Below are 23,440 nucleotides of genomic sequence, written 5' to 3'. Positions count from 1 at the left end.
GTTAAAATGTGTTCTCATAAACAGTACTGTTCAAATATTTTGGTCGACGACAAGTCTCATGCTCACCAAAGCTGCATTTATATGATCAAAAAAAACTTTGAAGTTGGCTTGAGAAAGCCTAGCCTGAAAGTTTGAAGCAGTTGTAAAAGCTTGAAGTTTGAAAGTTTAGATAGATTAGACAGACGTTGATAGCATGTTGCTAGCATGATTTAGCACGTTGCTAACATGTTGCTAGCATGTTTGAGCATGATTAGCATGTTGCTAGCATGTTTTTAGCATGATTAGCATGTTGCTAGCATGTTTTAGCACGATTTAGCAAGTTTTACTAGGATAGTCATTAAGCTTTGCTAGTGATAGACATCTTAACATTCTATAAGTCTTACTGTACAAAAGTTTTGACCCCCTAATTGAAAGTCTATGGGACTTTTCGTAGTTTAACGAAAAATTTTACGAAAACGTTTAACGAAAATCGTTAGTCAGATCAGTTAGAAAAGATATAGCACACCAAGTCAGACCAGTCTGAAGGTCTGACCTGAGTTTGGTGGATGTAGCTTGAAAACTCTTGGAGGAGATACAGTCCTAATTTAGTCTCAGAAGAAGCAGCAGCTTAACTAGCATTTCAGCAAGTTGGCTTTCTCAAGCCAACATAATAACAATAACTGTGATAGCAACTATAACTGTGATGGCAAAGCTGAATTTCTTTCAGATCCTTCAGAAATCATTTTAATATACTGACATTGTTGAAAACAACTGTGATGTTTAATATTTTTGTGGAGACTGTGATCCATTTTTTTCATTATTCTTTGATGAACGGAAAATTCAGTACAGCAATTACTTGAAACAGAATTTTTTTCTAATATTATAAATGTCTTTACTGCCACTTTTGAGCAATTTAATGCATCCTTGCTAAATAAAAGTATGAATTATTAAAAAAACATTACTAAACAAATTTTTGAATAATATAATAGTAATGTGATGGGTAACGTAATGTTGGTGTATTACTAGGATTGTATAGGAATTATATGTTTTGGAATGGTGTAATTTAATTTTATTTTTTTATTTATTTATTTTTTTTTCTATGTAATACAGGTGGAACTGTTCAATAGCTTTTCTGTAGTCAGGTCTTTAGGTATGTGCACCCTGAGAAATACTGACTGTAATAAAAGTGACAGCTAGTCCTGGTTTCCCCTATACAGTCTATAGTATATCATATGATTGCTGACAAACCCATCGACTCCTTGTTTGCATATGCATGTACAGAGCTCATTACAGACTGTGAACACATGTCCTATTTGAGGGGGTATGTTTCTGTGGGATAGATCTGAGGTGACACCAGAACATGGTATTTTTACAGTCACACAAATTACAGCTCATCAGTGTGTGTCCTCTCTGTAAAAACCCTGATCAAGCCTCCATTTATCGCCCATGAATTAATAATGTCAGTGCTTAATTACAACATATCAGTTTGGGTATGCTATCCAACTTGCTTTGTGCTACACTGCAATTACAGCAACATACAGTACTGCAAAACACTGACTTCAGTCAAAGGGCTAAAAATATGTGAGGTGGCCAATATACACTATCGAGGAGCTGAGATACAAGAGGGTATTTTGTTATCTCTGCAAACACTGTTTTCTCCTGAATTCAGTCCTATAGATTCAATCATCAGTGATCAGTAATACTCTCATCTCATGTAAGTGATTCACTTGAATTCTCTTGAATTGCTGTGCCCTGCAGGGTGACATGTTAAAAGTTTTGCATGACAAATGTTGTTTAGAAAAATGTTACTTACCATTATTTCCATAGCTGTCCATCGTGAGGTCCCCCAGTACATGGACATGCCTTGGTTTATCACGTAGGTCATGGCTCTGACAATTTCTGCAGAGAAGATTTACAAATTATGTTATTACACTTGTAAAAAAGAAGCAAATATAATTTTATTGTGCACCTGTAGTGTACTTCAAATCTTAAAAGTATTTATAAAAAAATATTTGCAGAAAATATAATTTTAATGAAATAAAAGACCACTTAATTGCACTTTCATGTCTGTGTACACTTTCATGACTGTGTTTCGTAACACACTTTTAAACACTTTGTAACAGAGTCAAATTAAAATATTTATTTTACAGTACATTTTTATTCATTGTTTTAATAATCTTTTCTCATGCTTTAAAGAAGTACTTATTTTGATGTTGACTAACATACTAAATCACATATTAAATACTTGATTATAATTTTAACTGTAGTGTGTTGTTATTCAATATTACCTTTAAAATGTATATATTTTAAATGTAGTAAACTGCTTTATCATTACAAATATGTAATAACAAATATATATATATATATATGTATAAATACATTACATACAAAACTCTGTAGAAATTCAATTAAAGTAGGTTTTAGTTACACTTTATTTTGAAAGTCCACTTTAGACATTCTACTAATTATAAGTAACTTTGCAACTGCATGTCAACTAACTAGAATATTGTTGTTACATTTAAAGTCCATAAAAACTGGTACATCACAAAAACTGCAACCCCTAGCATTTAAGAGGTACATACAAATGAACTAAGTTATGAGTAAGCCTGTGAAAAAAGATAGGTTTTAATTGATGCTTTGAAAACGCTTAATGTAGGAGAAGCTCTAATCGTTAAGGGTAGTGTGTTCCAAAGTTTAGGAGCATAGACTGAAAAAGACCTGTCTCCTTTGGTTTTCAAACGAGATTTCGGGACATTTAAAAACAACTGGACTGAAGATCTGAGTGATCTCTGAGGAGAATAAAAACTTAAAAGTTCTGATATATAAATAGGGGCAAGTCCATGTAGAGCTTTGAACACGTAAGTTAAAACCTTAAAATCAATTCTTTGTCTCACAGGTAGCCAATGGAGAGAGGCTTGGACAGGTGAAATATGTTCCCTCTTTTTTGTCCCAGTCAGGAAACGTGCTGCAGCATTTTGGACAATCTGTAGTCATGCGAGTGATGACTGATTGATTCCAGCATACAAGGCATTGCAGTAATCAAGCCTTGAGGAAATAAAAGCGTGAATAACGGTCTCCAAATCCCTAAAAGTAAGTAGGTGCTTTAACTTTCGAAGTCACTTTAGCTGGAAAAAGCTGGCCCTGACCACCAAATTTATTTGTTTGTCAAACTTCAGATCTGAATCAAAAATGACACCCAAATTTCTAAAATGGGAGTGTTTTTTTAACTGAAGATGCCCCAAGAAATCACTGTATTTGTCAATCTGCGGTTTAGAGCCAAACAGAATAACCTCTGTCTTATTTTCATCAAGAAAATTTTCATCCATCCATTCTTTAATATCCTTTAAACATGCTAGCAGGGAAGAAACAGAATCACTACCAGAGTCTAATGGTAAATATAGCTGGGTATCATCTGCATAGATGTGATAGGAGATATTATGATTCTCAAAGATAGAGCGTAATGGGAGCATGTAAAGAGAAAACAAAACTGGACCCAGAATCGAACCCTGTGGCACCCCACAGGTGATTTGCACTGGGGATGATGAAAATTCTCCAATTTCTACGGATATACTCCTATTTGAAAGATAAGACTCAAACCAATCTAAGGCAGCATCACGGATGCCAACCTTGTGATTTAATCTTTTTAACAGAATGCAATGATCCACAGTGTCGAAGGCTGCGCTTAAATCTAACAGAATAAGAACTGCGCAGTTTCCAGAGTCCACCGATAACAAGATGTAATTTGTCACTCTTAATAGGGCAGACTCAGTACTGTGCTTAGCCTTAAAAGCAGACTGAAAAGGATCTAAGATGCTGTTTGTGATTAAATACGGTGTAAGTTGGTTTAAAACCACTTTTTCTAGAACTTTCAGCAAAATGGGCAACTTAGAAATGGGTCTATAGTTATGAAGTTCAGAAGAATCTAGGTTTGTTTTTTTTAGCAGGGGGTGAACCACAGCATGTTTTAAACAGGATGGAACAGTGCTGCCATACAGAGACAACACGCAAATTCATCCTCTCCTACCGAAACATGTTAAAGTAGGTCTCCGGTAAACTGGGAGAAGAGCAGAGTAAACTTTATAGTTACCTACACAATCTGTATATGATATCAATAAAAACATGTCGTCAGATTATATTTTTTAGGATGATTATTGCCGTTTCCATAAACATCAGCGTGCATTTTACAAACTGTAAATGTATGGTTTTGCTAGTACTTATGTGTATTGGTTGAAAACAATTAATATTTGTGATAATATGACAAGCGTTCAGCGCGGCTCCGCGCCAGCCAAAGCGCGAAAGCGGATTCATTTAGTTGCATAATAATTCTGCACACTAATAGTTGCCTAATAATGGTGTACATGTAGATATTCTCTTAAGAACGCCAAAACTTCACTTTTACTACTTAAATGTTAAGGTTTGAGGGTTTGTTAACATTTTGGATTGACCAAAAGCACTGTAGTTGTACAATAACTAAATTAATCCTCAAAAATACAACTTGCCTAATAATTCTGCACACAGTGTAGTTAGCCCTTGATAAAGAAACAGCTTCCTGATAATGAGACAGACTAGCTTGCAAAATTTGATAAGAAATTTGCAGTTTGTCCTGTTTCCATATTCTTTCTGCCCTTCTACATTTTTTACTTAAAACTTTAATGTCATCATTTAGCCAGGGCTGCTTTTTTCTTTTGGTTTTCTTAACTTTGAGAGGAGCAACTGCATTTAATACTTCAATACAAGAAGCATTAAAATTAATGACCATATCCTCAACATCCATGCCTTGTGATGCCAAATTTGTACTTCCAGCTGCCGAAGCTAAAAACAAATCTTTAAAAAGCATAGCAGTAGATGAGTTTAAGGGGCGGGCAAGAAAAGTAGATGGCTGGTATACAGAGCTGCAACAAGAAAACTCACTGTCAAACACAACAGGCCAATGGTCAGAGCCAAGCCAGTATCATTTATATATATGTGCCAACATGTACTGTGACATACTGAAGCAGAGCATGATCCCCTCCCTTCGGAGACTGGGCCGCAGGGCAGTATTCCAACATGATAACGACCCCAAACACGCCTCCAAGACGACCACTGCCTTGCTAAAGAAGCTGAGGGTAAAGGTGATGGATTGGCCAAGCGTGTCTCCAGACCTAAACCCTATTGAGTATCTCAAAGTCTCTAACATCCACCAGCTCCGTGATGTCGTCATGGAGGAGTAGCTGTACACTCACTACTTTACATTGTAGCAAAGTGTCATTTCTTCAGTGTTGTCACATGAAAAGATATAATAAAATATTTACAAAAACGTGAGGGGTGTACTCACTTCTGTGAGATACTGTATATATATACTGTGTTAATATGAAGGAATTTTCAGTATTGGTGTTTTCCCATATTTTGAAGTATGCATTCATGCAGAAAATTTCCAGTACCTTCTACTGATTTTTTTTTCTGTGTGTGCTATCTCAGACTTCAGGTGGTGACTTAATCTGGTGTTGTACAATATAGTTTCATTCACTGTGTGTCTCAGTTTGGGTGGATTATGTTCAGCTTGACGTACTTTTGTGTGGTTTGCACAATTAAGTGCACTCATGAGGAACAAAAAGGAATGATAAAGTACAGTGTAACTTTATATTCCCTTCAGCCTTTACCCTGCTGATGAAATTGTAATCAGGTAAGAAACAAAAAGTGAGAAAGCAGGGCCGATAGAGTCAGGGGACTGCAGAGCCACTGAGGAACTTTAATATGCACTGCACACAGTGAGAAGAGCTAAACTCTGGACACTTTTCGCATCAATGCAGCAGAAAAGCACTGCATAGTGATCTGCCTGCCCATGCCTATGAGACAGACAGCAAGAGAGAGAGGCATCCACATCTGTCCCATGTTTAAAGATAAGAACCAGAAATGATTAAGGAGTCTAGGCTTGCAATTTTCGTGGCACTTTCAAAATAGAATGTGTGGTGAGTGAGAGGAAAACGTTAATGCTTTATCAGATTTGAAAACAACATACCACCTTCACTAAACCCTACTTAAACTTAACATACAGTATAATGTTAACAAAAGCAAACGGGAGATTTGTTACAGCAACCATGCCATTTTAGCTTGCTTCTTTAAGCCTTTGAGCTCTTCTATTGAGTGTTATGACTCATGTTTCACAAGTTCAGTGCTGTACCAGGTGAGCTACCGAGCAAGTTTACTATGTCAGAAAAGGAACTGGTTATATGATGCAATTGTCAGTTGAAAATGTTAGTTGAAGTGTTGAGGTCATAGCATAGTATTATGCAAGGAACTGTGTGAAAATCATGGGCGTAGCTTGTGGAGGGGCCAGGGGGGCCTGGCTCCTCCATAGCGATTTAAGAATTTGACTAAATATTTATTTATAAAGTTTTTTCTATGAAGTGAAAACGTATATAATGCAGTTAATAATACATGTAAAAGTGAATATGTAAAAGTTTATACATTTTAAATTGTTATTGTAAGTAAATTAATAAATCAAAACAAACTTAACGTCTCCCTCAATCTCATTTGCGTAAGAATTGTCATGTGACGAATCTGCATTTTGGTGAATAATAGACTTAACGGTAATGCTTGCCTGTTGTGTGGAATAAAATGATGTTCCGCATTTTTAACAACATATACGAACTGCAGAGAAATCTGGAGACAACGAAAAACTCAGATGAAGATATTAATGCCGTGCTTAATGATTCCGGACTCGGACAATCAGATAAAGGTGATCCACAGGACGCAGCCGGTTTAGCCGCACACTACTTTTATGCTGACCATTTACATCCAAATGTTATTTAATTTTCACAGAACACAACCTTTAAATAGATTTTAGAATATAAACGGTTTATCGTCTATTCAGTAAGACTAAATAAAAAGTGTGCGCCTCATTGTGCATTAACTTGAATCAAGCCCAACAAATGTCTGTTTTAAAAACAGTGGATGAGTAATTCACTCCTTGATTTGCTTAATAAAAGCCTCCTTTGAGATCGTTTTGACAGATATGTTTATTGTGCATTTTAAACGTGTTTATTGCTAAGTTTAATGTGGCAAAATAGAAGCGCAGCTGTAATTCGTGGGCAATGAATGTGGTTACCATGACAACCTCACGCACTTGCCACTGCTCTATGTGAATGTGAATATATAGATTTAATATAGCAAAACTAAAATGTGTTTAAAAGTACGTCTGACCAAATCCACCGGTTTGGTTTGGCGCCCCCCAAACTCAAACGTCAAGCTATGCCTATGGTGAAAATATATTTTTGTTAATGTTCCCCTGTAATAATAATTTGTGTTTAAAGGAATAAAACACCAGAGTTAATTTAAGCTGGAAACTGCAGTGAATTGCATGTACATTTTTGGAGTTTATCAAAAATGTAGCTAGAGTATGGAGATAGAATTGTTGCCTAATTCCAAATAAATATATTATAATCCACAAATAAATGTAAAGAGATTAACAAAAAATATAACATATATTGACAAATAAACAGAATGAGATCCAAAAAAAAAAATCTTAGAGTTTCACAAACATGAATTAAATTCACAAATAAATAAAATGAGAATAAAAAACACATTCACAAATATCTGACAACTTTGCCTGGCATTCCTTTGTGAATCAGGTCCTGTGCATTTGTAGATCGCTGCATGTATTTGTGGATCGTTCCCCGTACATTTGTGAATGGCTTTCTGTACATTTGTGGATCGCTGCACGCATTTGTGGATTTTGAAACATTTCTGGCGTCAAAATGCTGACAAACCCAGAAATGCGTGGACTCAGTGTCTACTCAAGCCAATCAGATAACAGCCACATCTCACTGACCAATCGTAGCATGTTCTTGCTATAGCCAATCACATTTTGCTTTACAATCAGGCCAGGAGCAGATTCATTTTGCACCCCTGTAAGGAACTGCATTATGGTCATTTCAAGTTCTATAGCTTCTTACAGTTATATATTAAAACATATTTCAGATGACAGACATCATAAAGTGATTTTGTAGGATTTCTAACAAGGCACTGAATGAACACTCATTTAATATTCTTTCAGCAAATGGACTCAATTTAGGTTTTAATAGGCAGACTCAATGGGTGAAGTGAACTGGTAAGGTTGTCATTGACCTTGTGTTTGTAACAAATAATCGTTTTTACATCTTTTGTTTGGGGAAAATGTAAAAACACTATAGGGAAGTAGCACTTAAAAATCAATCAAGGATTGCCGGTTGGCAGGAACTGTGTTGGATTTCATGAGTCTGAGTAAGTAGTGATGGAGTCAAAGCTGAAAAGCTTGTTAAAGTAGAGAGGTCTGGAACAAATGGCTGAGTCAGGGTGACCTTGGCATCCAGCGCAGAGCTTTGAAATATTACTAAGCCCTGAATGCTACAAAACAGAACAGCTCTAAATGGTACATACATTCCCAGGTGAAAAATAAATATATTTAAACTACGTAACAGGGTCCTACCCAGGCACAATCCAGTTTAGGTGAACGTCCCTTCTGCCTCTTCGGACTATAGACCCATACCAATTCTCCAGCATTAAAATCGCGTCCCGTACAATAATGGTCATATGCCTGTTTTTGCCGAACACCTGCCTGCAAAGCCTGACGACGAGCAAACTCATGGGCTGACTGCAGCCGGTCCTGTTGCTGATGGGCATACTCCAGTCCGGCCAGGGCTCTCGGTGCATCTGGAGGTTGACCCATCAACAGGGAAGATGGGGTTCGCAGTTCTCTGCCCAGCATGAGGAGAGCTGGCGTACAACCAGTGGTCTCCTGCACCGCACTCCGAATTGCAAGCAGGACCATTGGCAACTGACGATCCCAGTCTTTTTGATCCTGACTCACACACAGGGCCAGCTGGGTGGCCAGTGTTCGATTGTACCTCTCTACTAACCCATCACTCTGGGGGTGTAGGGGAGTTGTCCATGTCTTCCGGATGCCCAACTGCCGGCAGAACTCGGAGAACACATGTGACTCAAAGTTCCTCCCCTGATCCTTATGCACCTCAGTGGGAACCCCAAAGCGAGCAAACATACCTTCCAGCAGGATATCCGCCACTGTCCCTGCCTCCTGATTAGGAACAGCATAGGCCTCTGGCCATTTTGTAAAGTAGTCCATGGCCACCACCACAAACCGATTTCCTCGAGGGGTCTGTGGAAACGGTCCTAGTACATCCACGCGATCCATGGGACAGCCTACCGAGCGTTGTTGTAGCGGGGCATGGGACTGGCCCGTTGGCCCTTTTTTAGCAGTGCAGGCATCACACCGACGGCAGTAGGACTCCACATCCCTACGGCAGGTGTGCCAATAGAACTCTTGCTGAACTCTTTTTAATGTTTTGTTTACCCCAAAATGTCCTACCCCCGGCTGTCCATGCATTGCTTCCAGGACCAGGCGGTGACAGGACTTCGGCACTACCGTCTGCAACTTGGTTACGCCTGTCACAGGTTCCACGAATCCTCTCTGTAACACTCCCGAAATCAATGCCAGGCCATCCCGCATAGACCACAGCCCCCTCACCACTGATCCAAAAGCCATGACCTCTTCCCACGTAGGCCTCCTTCCAGCTTCCACCCAGTCGATGACTACCTGGAGCTCGGGGTCCTTACGGTGTTCAATGGACCATGCTACATTTGAATCAGGCAGCACTGCACAACAAGACGCCTCCATCCACATCTCTGGGGTCTTGTCAGCCGGTCCCTGCATCACATATCCAGCCAGTCGTTCACATCGTGGGCAGGATGCCATACAGGTGCGCCTTGACAACCTGTCCGCATTCTGGTGACTCTCGCCCTTGCGATGCTGAATGGTGAATTGAAACTCCTGCAGGCGTTCTATCCACCGTGCCACCTGTCCCTCTGGCTCCCGGAAAGACAACAGCCAACGTAGAGAAGCATGATCTGTTCGGATCACAAAGTGAAGACTGCAGAGGTGATGCCTGAAATGGCTGACTGCCTCCACCACGGCTAAAAGTTCACGTCGGGTCACACAGTAATTACGTTCTGCCCTGTTGAAGGACCAACTGTAGTAGGCAATGACCCTCTCTCCCTTTTCCCCCTCCTGGGAGAGAACTGCACCCAGACCTACGTTGCTGGCGTCTGTGTCCAGGATGAAGGGTAATCTAGGGTCTGGGTCGGCCAAGACTGGTGCATGACACAAAGCCTCCTTCAGGCTTTCAAAAACCTGCTGCTGTTCTTGCCCCCACTGGAACCGCTGTGATTTCTTTGCTGGTGAGGCCCACGGGCTTTCCGATGGTTCTATAATTCCTGAAGCCTTCATCTCTTCTAGGCAGTGATCTGCAGCCGACTGCCTTATGGGAGGTAACCGTCGTGCACGTTGCCGGATGGGTGGTGCATCCCCAGTGTTTATACAATGCTGTACCAACTTCGTCTGCCCGACATCACTGGCTGAGGCGGCAAAGATGTTATAATGGCGTTCCATCACTCGCCACAATTTCTGCTTCTGGAGTTCCTCCAAACCCTCACTACTCCTCTCCCAGACAGACTTTGCAGCTTGTATTGAAACTGGGCTCTCCCCACCTTGACTGCAGTTCCAACTATCAAAGACAGTAGATGGAGGAACGGTGGAAAGCCCGACCACAGAACCTGAAAATGGTGTCTCTACAGACTGTAATGTTGGTGTCAAAGTGGAAGAGCTTGGACCTGGGACTCCCTGGGCTTGTAAGCTAGGATTTGGAAGGCCCACGTAGCATGACTGAGGACCCGGCCATATAGAATTAAAGTGAATGGGCACCGAACACTTCCCAGCTAGCGTTAGGGTCACTGCCCTCAAGTCCAAAACCGCAGCTGCCTGGAGTAGGAAGTCGATACCCAAGAGACAACATTCCGGAATCTCAGCGGCCCAGACCCACATCACTGTGCTGTGTCCCTTCACCAAGATTTCTGCCTCACAACGGCCCATCAACGTTGCTTTCTCACCCATGACAGTCACCAGGGGAAGTCGAGCGGTCTGAAGGACCCTTTTTGTCAAAAATTTAAGATGAATAATGGTGACTGTAGAACCAGTATCCAACAAGGCACGCACCGGTTGTCCATCCACTTTGGTCTCTATTCGGCAACACGCTACTGGACTAACCAAGTCAACAGACGATCCACTGGGAGGTTCTGGAATGGCTGATGGGCCGAGAGCACCTCCCTCTACTCCGGCCCCTGTCCATTTCCCGACGGAGGCGTGGCCACAGCCACATCCAGGGTAGCACATTCCCGGTGCAAATGACCTGTTTTTCCACAGCGCCAACAAACCACAAGCTCCCTCTGTAACGCATTCGCCTTAACCGTTTGCGACTGAGACTGCTCTCCGGAGTATGCAGCAAAAACCCTGGGTAGGCCAACATTATTGCTGCTTAGCGTTCCGCTGGGCCGTTCATCAAATATCCCCTCTATAACCTGAGCTAGGTCAAGAGCTTCATCAAGGTTTGATGGCTGAGCTATTCGTACTTGCTGCCGTAACCGATCTGGGGTCAATCCCCATACAAACGCATCCAGAACCAACGCTTCCCTCACGTTTTCGCTGAATGTCGGGTAGCTGTGATGGGCTAAGTGTCGCAGGTCAGCCATAAACACACCCAGGAGCTCTTTTGGTTGACGGGTGCGGTCCTGAAACTGCTGCCGTAAGGCCATTAGGGGTTTCATGTCCCCAAAGCGGCGAGACAAAGCCTGGTGCAGCGCATGAACACTATACACCTGACTTCCTTGGACATCTAGCAGTACCTGTTGCGCATCGCCATCTAAAGCCGCTGCGAGCTGGCCCACTCTCCCGGTTTCGTCGCAGCCATTAGCCTCGGCCACCAGCTCAAACTTCTTCCGGAATGCCTCATAACATTGTGTCTCTTCCTATGGAAAATGTACTGATTTTCTCTACCCGCATTCCTTTGGGCAATAAAACCAGTGATATCAGCGTTGGTTGCCATGGTGAAAAGGGGGCCTGGTGTCTTTTTGAGGTGTTAAGACGCATTTCGGGGGAAGGGTCCATAGGTCCTCATATGGCTTGTTAACTGAGGGGTGTTACAGTGTATTGGTTAAATATAGCTAACAAAATATATATTGTGTGTCTGATTGGTCCAGATGCTACATTTGGTAGGGGGGGTTATATGGCAATGTGGTTGGCCACTGAGCGTGGTAAGAGGGGGCGATTGAATAAGGTTTATTACCCTTTTCTGATAAACCCAATGGGTTAGCGCGACTGGCAACTGGACTGTACAGCTCGTTATACAGTCCCTCTTTAATGTGCATATTACTTGTTTGTGGATGATTATAACTGTAGCTTGAATCTTCAGGACAAAAAGAAAATGTTTCATCCGTATTAATCCATGTACAGCACTGCTGTTTACCAGCGTTTCCATCCGCGATCTGCGTTCCAGACCGGGTGTTATTATCTCCGCTGACTTCCGGTTCCGTGTCAACAGGCAGGACGCATGTGGGATCGCGGCCTCCCACGATCGGAGTGCTCGCGATGCAAATACGTTCACCAAAAGCACGAGACATACTAAAACAGGGTGCGGGGGGCTTTTGTCTCGTTTTAAGACAACATTCTTGATCATATTCGTTCAGCAACAACGGCAGAAAAGGGTTAGTGGGCGCTAGCGCGCTGATCAGCGCATCTCTCTCCATTATGGCTCGCTCTCCCTCGGGATGACGCTCCCGCCCATACCGGGGCTCTCCCTGGCTTTGCTCTAACTTCTCAGTGGATAACTGGAGCGATCTTACCGGTTTATTCTCCATTGTCTTCTGGGAATCATGAACAGAAAGCTGTGGTAATGATCCCACTTCTGAGACCAGTGTGACGTTTTGCACTTTCCCAGGAGAAAGACAGGAGACGAGGATCAAATTTGCAAGTACCCAACGGGCTGTGGTTTATTTCCTGAACGTTACAATCTAAAACGCGGGTATCAGGAGGTGTCTTAACTTCCCAAAAAAAAAACAACTAACTGCAAAAAGAGCTTGACTAACTGTTTTTTCCGCCCCTGCTCACGGCCCTCTCACTTTTCTTTTTCCCCTCCCCGCGCCCGCGCTTGCCCCTCCCTCCTCACTCTTTCCCTCCCGGACACCTCCCCCGAACAGCAGGTGAATCAAGTAAACACATTTATAACAGAGAATAAACAGTGTCATCGCCACAATATTGTTATTGCACTTCAAATAAGCATGTTGGGAATACAAATGTATTATAAACATACTACTTGAATTTCAAGTATATTTTTAAAGATGAAGAGCTTGAAAAGAGTCCGCACATTCAAACATCAAAGCATCACAAGCGAGATGAGAACAATATATGCAATTTACTGAATAAAACAAGGCAAACGTTTCGGTCACATGTTGACCATTTTCAATGCCAAGCTAACAGCTAAAAGTATATTTTTAATACATTTAATACTATGTCTTTTTCACCTGGGTTACCAGAGGGCCATGCTGATCCACCTCTAACAAGAGAATATTGATTGAGTCCACGAAAAGAGCGAATATGAAAATCTTTCGAAAATCTCCTTTTTGGCTTTACAAGGTGCTATAGGTAAGCTATTTCAGCCATGATAACTTGCTAACTCCAAACTCCATCCTCCACAGACACATCAGCAAACCTGCACTGCATCCGAATATGCATATATTGAAAGACAGTAGCTATATGGAAAGAGTAGTATGACAAATTCACAGTGGAGGAGTTGCGAATGGCAGAGAAATGATGCAACTGACAGCGTAAAGCCCACAGTATACTTCTGTGTTTGCATACAGTGCGAGTGATGCACATTTTTATCAACAGCATGGTATGCCTGCAGTCCGATTTTTCTACAACATAAGTTTAGCTTGCACAAGGGTTTTTTGCACTTATAGTGCCCAGGCCCATAGTTTCACAGTCAAAAAAGAAACCGATGAGATGGAACAACAACATACTCAGACCCAGACACAAAACAAGGATAAAACTTTTTATTGCACTTGCGTCGAGCACATGTGTTCATGCACGCTATCAAATGGAGTATACTAACTGAAAGGCTATGAGTTCGGCTGTCAAAACTGAAGTATACTGCTTAAGTCACATGACAATGGCAACGTGTTGGTGTTGTATCTATGTATTTCATTAATTCGATACACATTTATACTAATAGAGCATACTTTTTTAACGGTCACAGAAGAAGTCCTCATTAAATTTACAGGTAGTACTTACTCATACAGTATATGATTTCGGATCAACAAGCCTGCATAAAATGATTCACAGTCAGAGAGTGTCTCTGATTGGCTAAAGAGTGACTTTTTTGCTGCTTAGAGTTTAGGGCTGCCACACATACATTACAAATTCTCAGGACACCTATTACAGTGATATCAGCCAGGTAGTATTGGACATTTTACGCAAGGTATTTAAAAAAGCCTAGCATCTATAAAAGCTATAAAAGCATAAACTGGCTTGAATTCCTCCATGGTTAATGTTGTGGTCACACTACACTTTGAGCATGCAAAATTTCTTCGGACGATGCACCGGTCGTGATATAATGTCACACTCTGCAATATCTTTTTAAAAACTTAAATTCAACACATAACAAATAATAATAAATCCAAAATGTAAAAACAAATAATCTACTCCACTATTACAATCTACTCCACTAAAATGCTTCTAGCAATGCAGGGTCAATGTAATTGATAAGACACAGCATGTTCTCATTGCAGGTGAATGTGTTGTACTTCAGCACTGCCACTAGAGGCACTGTAGGGGGGTTAGTGCAAATTCATGTTTATTCCAATTCTTTGGTCAGTTTTCTCTTTTAGATCAAATACTGTTATTGTAGTGCAACTGTTTAAAAGCAATTTTGTTGAGCATGTAGGTTAAAACGAATTAAACTGTTGTTGCCGCATCAGTAAATCAAGAATGCAAATCAAGTAGCCTATAGACTACGATACTTGCAATGTATTTGCATCTATTCTGGCTTTACTCTTTGTTATTGATCAGCAGAAAAAATATTTTGAAGCTGATCGCTCTTGTTCTGTCTTTCATATTCTCTGTCTTCCTCTATTACTATCTGTTCTTCTCTCTTCTTTGCGTGTGTTTAAGCATATGTCTGGACTTAATAGGATGGATAAACGAAAGAGAGAAGCTGTTGTTGCAACAGCTGGTAATTTCTTCATGAGTACTGAAGGTCAAAGAGGCTGGCTCACTTATTTTTCTTCACTTATTTTGCTCTTCTGAGAATAAACCTCTCAATTTAAAAAATGGCACCAGTAGCAGATACTAATTTTAATGAACTATCCTCACATTTTCTCCAAATCACTTTCGGTGAAGTTGTTTCTCTCTGTCTCTACCTCACATGTTGTACCCGGCTTATAGTGTTCAAGAGATTTTGCTATCCTGTGGTTTGTACCAAAAACATATTATTAAACAGTAGATTCGATTTTCAGGCTAACTGCACTTGAAGCTTTGGGCAGCACAGAGCTTTTAACTGCAGCATGGTAGCCTTTGTGCCATTGTGTACTTTGGGCAGATGTAAGAAGTCTGGTTATTCAGAATTTTTACCATGATGGCACCCCGAGGACTGCACTTAATTGTAGCCCTGTCGTCACGAATACATCTTTCAGAGAACTTAGATGGATGTGCCTGCAGGACACCAACCCTTTTAGTCTGACACACTCATTTTTTTGTATATGGCTTTTGAAGCAGTATTGTCATCGCTAACTTCTCCGCATTTTCCAGAGAGTGTCCCAAAGTGCTTTGTTGAAGGTCAAGTAAATTCCTTCAAGAGGAAACTTGTATGAATGACTAAACCTACCAAAGTCTAATAAAGTCTTAAAAATATACCCCAAACATTTTTCATGCACTACCGTTCAAAAGTTTGGGGTCAGTAAGATTTATAAATTTTTTTGTTCAATAATACTTTTATTCAGCAGGAATACATTAAATTGATCAAAAATGACACTAGCCATGTTTCCATCACCCGTTTCTTATGTGCATTTTGAAGTATTGCATCAGAAACGAGTGATGGAATCGCCAAATGGAAAAAAAAAAAAATCCCTTAATTTGCATTTTTTTACGCTCGCTTTAGGTGGTTTTTTACTTTATTTAGCTGTAAATTGTGAAGAGTTAATGTGAATAATGGGATATGGAAATGCATTTACCGAATAAATTCCTCCATATGCATCAAAAAGTCATGTGACTTTGCGTGATGGGACATATAAATTGACTAGCCAGTAGACCGATCTCATTGCACAGCTTCTTAAATGTTGTTATGAACATTCTTAAATGCCCGACCAAAGTCTGTCGTCAAAGTATTTCTGTACAATTGCCTCACAGAACTGTCTTGACTGCATTCCCAAACAGCAGGCATGCACCTTCAAAAGCAATGACTCAATTATTTTCTTTCATTTGCACGTTCTGAGGCGCAAGTAATTTATTATATATGAAAATTATTATATTCAGTGGCTTCTCCTACTTATCTTAGTGATATTTAGTGCCAGTTTATCAAGTGTTTTTTGTTTGTTTGTTTGTTTGGACTTGTTGGATGGAAACGGTGCTTATTCGCAAATGTTTTATGAGATATTACAATTTTGCACATAAGTTAAATTCACAACTTTGGATGGAAACCCAGCTAATGAAGACATTAATAATAAAATATTTATATTTCAAATAAATGGTGTTTTTGCACTTTCTATTCATCAAAGTATTCTGTTTTTATATATTATACATATCAAGCATTTGTATTTTATACATATTAAGCAGCACAACTGTTTTCGACATATGGTTTGTTAGGATAGGACAATATTTGGCCGAGATGCAACTATTTGAAAATCTGGAATAGGGTGCAAAAAAATCTAAATACAGAGAAAATCGCCTTTAAAGTTCAATCCAAATGAAGTTCTTAGCAATGCATATTACTAATTAAAAATTACGTTTTGATATATTTACAGTAGGAAATTTACAAAATATTTTCATGGAACATTTAATATCCTAATGATTTTGGACATAAAAGAAAAATCTAAAATTTTGACCCATACAATGTTTTTTGGCTATTGATAAAAATATACCCAAGCAACTTAAGACTGTTTTTGTGGTCCAGGGTCACATATAAAAAAATCTGGTTACACTTTACTTGAAGGGGTGTGCATAAGACTGACATGACACCTTCATAATCATGACATGACACATGTCATGAATATGAAGGTTTTTTTATGCATGTTTATGACAACTGTCATTAAGTGTCATTCGCTCAGTTATGTAATTTTTAATGCAAAGATGACATTGTTTGAGATGTCTTTGTTATGGGCTATGGTTAGCGGTAAGGGTAGGGGTAGGGTTAGGTTAGGGTTAGGTCAAATAATGTCATATTTGCATTAAAAATGACATAACTGAGCGAATGACACTTAATGACAGTTGTCATAAACATGCATAAAACCTCCTTCATATTCATGACGTGTCATGTCATGATTATGAAGGTGTCATGTCAGTCTTATGCACACCCCTTCAAGTAAAGTGTTACCGAAAATCTTGAGCAGTATAGAATTATAAGCATTTCTGAAGGATCATGTAAATGGAGAAATGGAGACTTCTTTGCCATCACATGAATACAAATTACATTTTAAAATATACTGAAAATAGAAAACATTTATTTTAAACTGTAATAATATTTCACAATATACTGTTTTACTGGATGTTGTGATCAAATAAGTGCAGCACTGGTGAGCATAAGAGACTAGGGATGCACCGAATGTTCGGCAACCTAAATTATTCGGCCGAAAATAGCAAAAAAATCTCTTTCGGTGTTCGGCCGAATAATATGTACCGAACAATGACTAACGCGATCAAATAGAGGCACGCACTAATGCAGCAAACATGTCGGCAGTGTGAAAGTATTTAAAACTATCAGAGAAAGATGCAGAAATCATTACAAGCACGAAGCAACGACAGCGCGAGTCTGTTTAGTGCTTCATATGTCTCCGATGAGAAGAGAGAGGTGGCGATTGCTGGTGGTTAGGCTACTGTATGATGACTGAAATCGTGAAATAGCCTCAAACGATTAGTAAATAAACTGCAGAATGTTATATTTTCTAATGCTTGCACAAATTGCATGTATTCTAGCAGCGCTGCAGGAGCTCGCGGTGCCAGGGTTCAAAGTCCATAGCGCGAGAAATATCTGTGCTGAAACTGTGTTACTCGTCAGTTGCTCAGTAACATTTCTGTGAATTTTCTTAAAGGCATGTGACAATGTGATACGTGCGACAAACATCTTCCCAAATTCGTAATGAAAATAATTTATAAATCTGCTGTTGTCAACAAAAAGAAGCACTGAGATCTTCCTGCGAGGTTCTGCCAAAATAAAAGCAGAGAAAAAGCAACAACTCCATCAACATTCATAAATGATAGTATTGCAATTTTACTGTTCTGTAAAATAAAATAAAAAAGTAAGACAATAATAATGATAATAATAATTACCCTACAACAGCTCTATTAATACATTTAACATTCACACATAGTGTTCAAATTGGGATCTGTAATATATTCTAATGTTTTAAAAGAATTATCTTCTGCTCAGCAAGACTGCCTTTATTTGTACAGTGAAAAAATACATGCCTGATACAAGTCTCAAAAATGGCCCAAAAATATTATTTTACTAACTTATTTTTAAGTAAAATTGTGCTTTGTTTGTATAATGTCTGCTAGAATGTTAAAGGAGACATATTATGCCCCTTTTTACAATATGTAATATAAGTCTCTGGTGTCCCCAGAATGTGTCTGTGAAGTTTCCGCTCAAAATACTCCACAGATCATTTATAATATCATTTTGAAAATGCCTATTTTGAGTGGAAGCAGAAACACGCTGTTTTTAGTGCCTGTCTCTTTAAATGCAAATGAGCTGCTGCTCCCTGGCCTCTTTTCCAGAATAAAACTGCGCCTTTACAGCTCGTACCTGCTAAAAACATCTGTTATGGTTCTGATTATCATGTTTATCGCACTGAAAGCATGCGTTTTAAACCATATGAGTTTAAACTTCTGATATATGGTTTTCTGAGTGCACACACCGAAGCACACGGACAGAAAGCTGCGGTCACAGCATGTGAGTACTAAACTAAGTTCTCATTCACACACAAGTTTATGTTAAATACACACACAAGTTACAAAAACAGTCGGTTATGTCTGTGAAGGTAAACTTCTGGGAAATAAATTGCATGTTTATTTTAGATCTGTGTGGCAGCACAAGTAAATAAATCAATAAATCCACTGCTCTCTTGTCTCCTCTGAGGTTGGGACTCTAAATAGTGTTCTGTGCTCGTCTGTGCAGCCAAAGACAGAACAGTTAGCATGTTTTGCTCAAACTTTCGCCATGGCATTAGAGCTGGTACCCCGTTGTCGCTTGCGAAATCAAAATGATGGCGCTGTGGGTGGAAACTTACAGATTAAGGGGCAGTAATATTATAATGAGATCCCTTTGCCACGTCACCAAGGGAGCGAAATCTGACATGTTCGTTTTTTCAGACGCTTGCAGAAAAAGGCTTACCAAAACAAAGTTCCTGGGTTAATCTTTTTCACTTGATTATAGCACTTGAAACCTGGAAAAGTCAGATTTTCATGATATGTCACCTTTAAAAAATGTTCCGTGTTAAGTAAATATTTTTAAATTGTTGTTTTGTAATTTATTTTTTATTTGAAAAGCAAGACAAAACAGTAAAAAGCACATTTTGGCTATTTAATTTATGCAATGGTGAAAAAATACCAAAATAGGCCTGCATGGGGAAAAAAATTTGAAAAACCATGTTCGGTATTTGGCCTTCGGCCCAGTGTTTCATTTTGTTCGGCTTCGGCCAAGAATTTTAATTTCGGTGCATCCCTATAAGAGACTACTTTCAAAAACATCTTACCAAAAAAAATCTTACCAACCCCCAATTTTTTAAACTTTTGATCTGGCTACCCTCATTTTAATGACCAAACTTACCCTCCATCGGTGTGTTACTATCAGGCCGGTTGGCGAAGACCACATCTACATATTCCAGCTGCATCCTCTGCAAGGAGCCCTTAAGACCTGAAAGATGAGATGTATATTGCGAGTCAGTCTGGGTATTTGTTTGCTTTCAAAAAAGAAATCTGTTATCTGTTTATCTGTAGCATTTTTATATAGTTATTCATTAGGGACATGTTAGTTCTAATTAACAAAAACTCACATGCTCTGAGAGACAACAGTTTTCATAACATGAAGAATTTCAAGCCCTCATAACATCAGGACAAACTTTCCCCACTTAATCAAGCTCTGCAGACGAGGGACCCCCAGCTGCGGTAGTCTGGTGGACTCTGTAGTAATCAAGTTCTTCCTGTACAGGGCCCCAGGGATCATTCATTCTTTGTGTCTCTGTCTTTAATTCGGCAGAGTGCTGGATTGATCGTCAAGTGTAATGAAGAGAGTTTGGGACTGGATTCCCTTCTGTGTCCACCTCTAGAGGTTGACTCTGACAGGGTCAGCATCTTGAGGTCAGCTGAGACTTTACAGTCAATAAATGATGGTGGATGTCAGCAGCTTGAGACACAGTGAGCCAAAGAGAGATATGCGATTATATAGTGCAAAGTAGCACAACAATGTCAGTATAACTGACAACATCCTATCTTTCTAATGACATCCCAGTGTAGATTTATTCAGTTTGTTTCAGCACAGCTGAACTATTGCTTTATGTCCTCTTTCTCTAGATGTGTATGTGTGACTGCTTAGATCAATTCAAGAAAAAGGAATTCACATTATCGTTGAAAAGTTTGGGGTCTGTTGGGTTTTTAATGTCTCTTATGCACATCAAGGCTGAATTTATTTGATCAAAATACAGTAAAACAGTAAAAATATAGTGAAATATTATAATTGAAAATAGTTTTTTCTCTTTTAATATATTTGTAATAATGTCATTTTTCCTGCAAAGCTTTTTTTCAGCAGCTGTTACTCGAGTTTTATTGTCCTTCAGAAATCATTATATTATGCTTAATTGGTGCTTAAGATATTTTATTAATTGTTATCAATGTTGAAAACAGTTGTGCTGTTTTGTTTGATGAATATAAAGTTCAAAGTTAATTTTTTAATTTTATCTTTCTGAAGATTTTTTTTGTACAATAACATTTATTGTTTTTAATTTTAAATTCTTAAAAATGTACTCTTAGAAATGAACTCAGGTACAGTCCAGTACAGTACAGTTTTGTTTACAACAAAAATATAAATTTATAAATGACTCTAAAAATGTCAAACGGTGTGGACAAAAATAACATTTTCCTCACACCTTGAAAACATGTACAAATCTTAATCATTATCATTAAAAAGGTGTTAAATATATTTTTCAAGGTAAATGTGTCAAAAATGTGTCCCAAAGTCTCAATCCACCCTTGTCTGTGTGTATATATGTATGTGTGCTTTGCAGCCTGACTAGACCAATGATTGAACCAAATCCAGTGGTATAAATATAATACGGCCGGCGTGTTCACAGACATGCTCCAAATGCAGGGAGCTGCAGGTGGGCGAGAGCAGTGTGTATCCGGAGCTCTATGTTTGTAAAATAGGTGTCTGGCCCCAAAATTGCTGGCATGGAAGAAAAATAAGGGCCAGTGCGGAACAGCACACACAACCAATAATTCATCCTCTCTGTAACCCTGAATATCTAGGCCAGAGGTGTGAATTATTTCCGTACTTTCACACCAAATGTAACTCTGACACTACTGATAGCATCTACTGTATGCAATAGAACATAACTAGCTTTTTCAAGCAAGTAGTTCACCCACAAATAAAAGGGTCTCATTATTTACGTAAAGGGGTCATATGATGCGATTTCAAGTTTTCCTTTCTCTTTGGAGTGTTACAAGCTCTTGGTGCATAAAGAAGATCTGTAAAGTTGCAAAGACTAAAGTCTCAAATCCAAAGAGATATTCTTTATAAAAGTTAAGAGTCAACCACGCCTACCTAAAACGGCTCATTCTAACACGCCCCCACATGTCTACGTCACTATGTGGAAATATTAGCATAATGCCGCCCAAATGTGAACGCAAAGAAAGAAGGCATGGTTTCAGGAACAGCGGTAGTGTTGATGCAGCCATGTCAGGGAGAGCTGTGTGTTTCAGTGCGAAAGCAAAAGCACTTTATTTGGCCTTCCGGAAGTAGATGCAATTAGGAATCATTGGTTAAGATTTATTTACAACAGAACAGCACAACCCAGATTTTCGAATTTGTGCAACACATTTTATGGACGACAGTTATTTCAACCTAGCAAATAATGATCTTTAAAATAGCATCATATGACCCCTTTAATTTTCTTTATGCTTTTAAATGTTTCCTCTACATCTTTGTAGCGAATCAGCTCAAAGGGGAACAATACACACACCTATACTGGTGTGCTGGTGTGTGCATTAGAGCCTTTAATTACCGTTCTATATTAACGCGCTGCTTACTGACACACACACACACACACACATTAGATATTGCGCAGCTCACACATCCAGGAGCAAAGAAACTTGTTACCGCTGCCCCACGACTTTTATTAATAACAGTTTAAATACTGAATTTAGGTGATGAGAAAGAACCATTTTGAGTCAGAGGATCTTGATGAATGGAAAGACTAGGCACGAGGCCTGGCATGAACTTAGGGTGTCCTTAGAAGCGTTCTAGCTCACATCCTCATCTTCTCAGAATCTAACCGAACCGCAGACTGACTGGCTATGTGTTGGAGCCCACCGGGCTCGCCCGCACCGGCTCAGGCTCCAACACGCTTCTTAGCAGAAGAAGAACAACAAGAACATCGGCGGAACTGTGCATGAGCCTTTTAAGGTCTGAGAAGATTCACAGGCAATAAAACCAGTGATATCAGCATTGGTTGCCATGGAACCAGAGGCCTGTTCTGCCTTTCTGAGGTGTAAAGTGGTGGCTCTTTGGCTGTTGGCTGCCTCCAGGAGTGGTTGTGGTGCCGTGGTGGATGCTGTAGCAAGGTGTCAAGGCTGTATCACCTGTCATCCTGAAGTGAGTTGGTCTGGGTAAGATGGTTATTTTGGGTGTTGTTTGCCAGTAGGCTATCCGTGGTACCTGCGTTTTGGAACAGCTGGGTTGAACTCTCACTGGTTCAGACTGACCTAGTGATGATGGCAGGAGGGCAGCAGGTGGTTGTTAGCCCTCTGTTTTGCTCGAACGTCACTAGAAATCTGATGTTTGCAGCATCGCTTGGCTCTTGTGGCGGCACCGACTTGAGCTTACCTGAGTTGTGTTGTTACAGGTTTCGCTGTTGGGCATGTGGGCCCGTTGCTCCATCCAACATTGTCTGGCTGCTTCTGGGGTGTAGACCGGCAGACCTTGGAGGGGTCTGATTAGGGCTGGGTATCGAGTTCGATATTTTTTAGGCACCGACCGAATTGCCTCGATAACATCGAGTATCGAAAAACGTCTTGTCGTTCGGTACCAAATTGTCAGCGCTGCACCGCGAATTTATCAGTAAAATAGTTTCGCAGCTGAAAAGCTACATGACATTTCTCAGTAGCGAGGTTCAT

General features: G+C 39.8%; 1 protein-coding gene across 1 annotated transcript in view; it reads right to left on the bottom strand.

Annotated features, from left to right (window-relative positions):
* The window catches only part of LOC107671078 (voltage-gated potassium channel subunit beta-1-like), a 99,802-nt gene that overhangs the window by 3,229 nt on the left and 73,133 nt on the right, over nt 1-23,440 (bottom strand). The window contains exons 8-9 of the mRNA XM_016463924.1: nt 19,881-19,967; nt 1,793-1,878 (exon numbers count right to left, since the gene is read on the bottom strand). Of these exons, the coding sequence (XP_016319410.1) occupies nt 1,793-1,878; nt 19,881-19,967 (173 nt within the window). The remainder of the gene's footprint in view (nt 1-1,792; nt 1,879-19,880; nt 19,968-23,440) is intronic.

The sequence above is a fragment of the Sinocyclocheilus anshuiensis genome, unplaced genomic scaffold (assembly GCF_001515605.1).
Source record: "Sinocyclocheilus anshuiensis isolate Anshui unplaced genomic scaffold, SAMN03320099.WGS_v1.1 scaffold1382, whole genome shotgun sequence".
Classification (NCBI taxonomy): Eukaryota; Metazoa; Chordata; class Actinopteri; order Cypriniformes; family Cyprinidae; genus Sinocyclocheilus; species Sinocyclocheilus anshuiensis.
The sequence above is the reverse complement of the archived record's forward strand: the minus strand, read 5'-3'. Positions and strand labels throughout refer to the sequence as shown.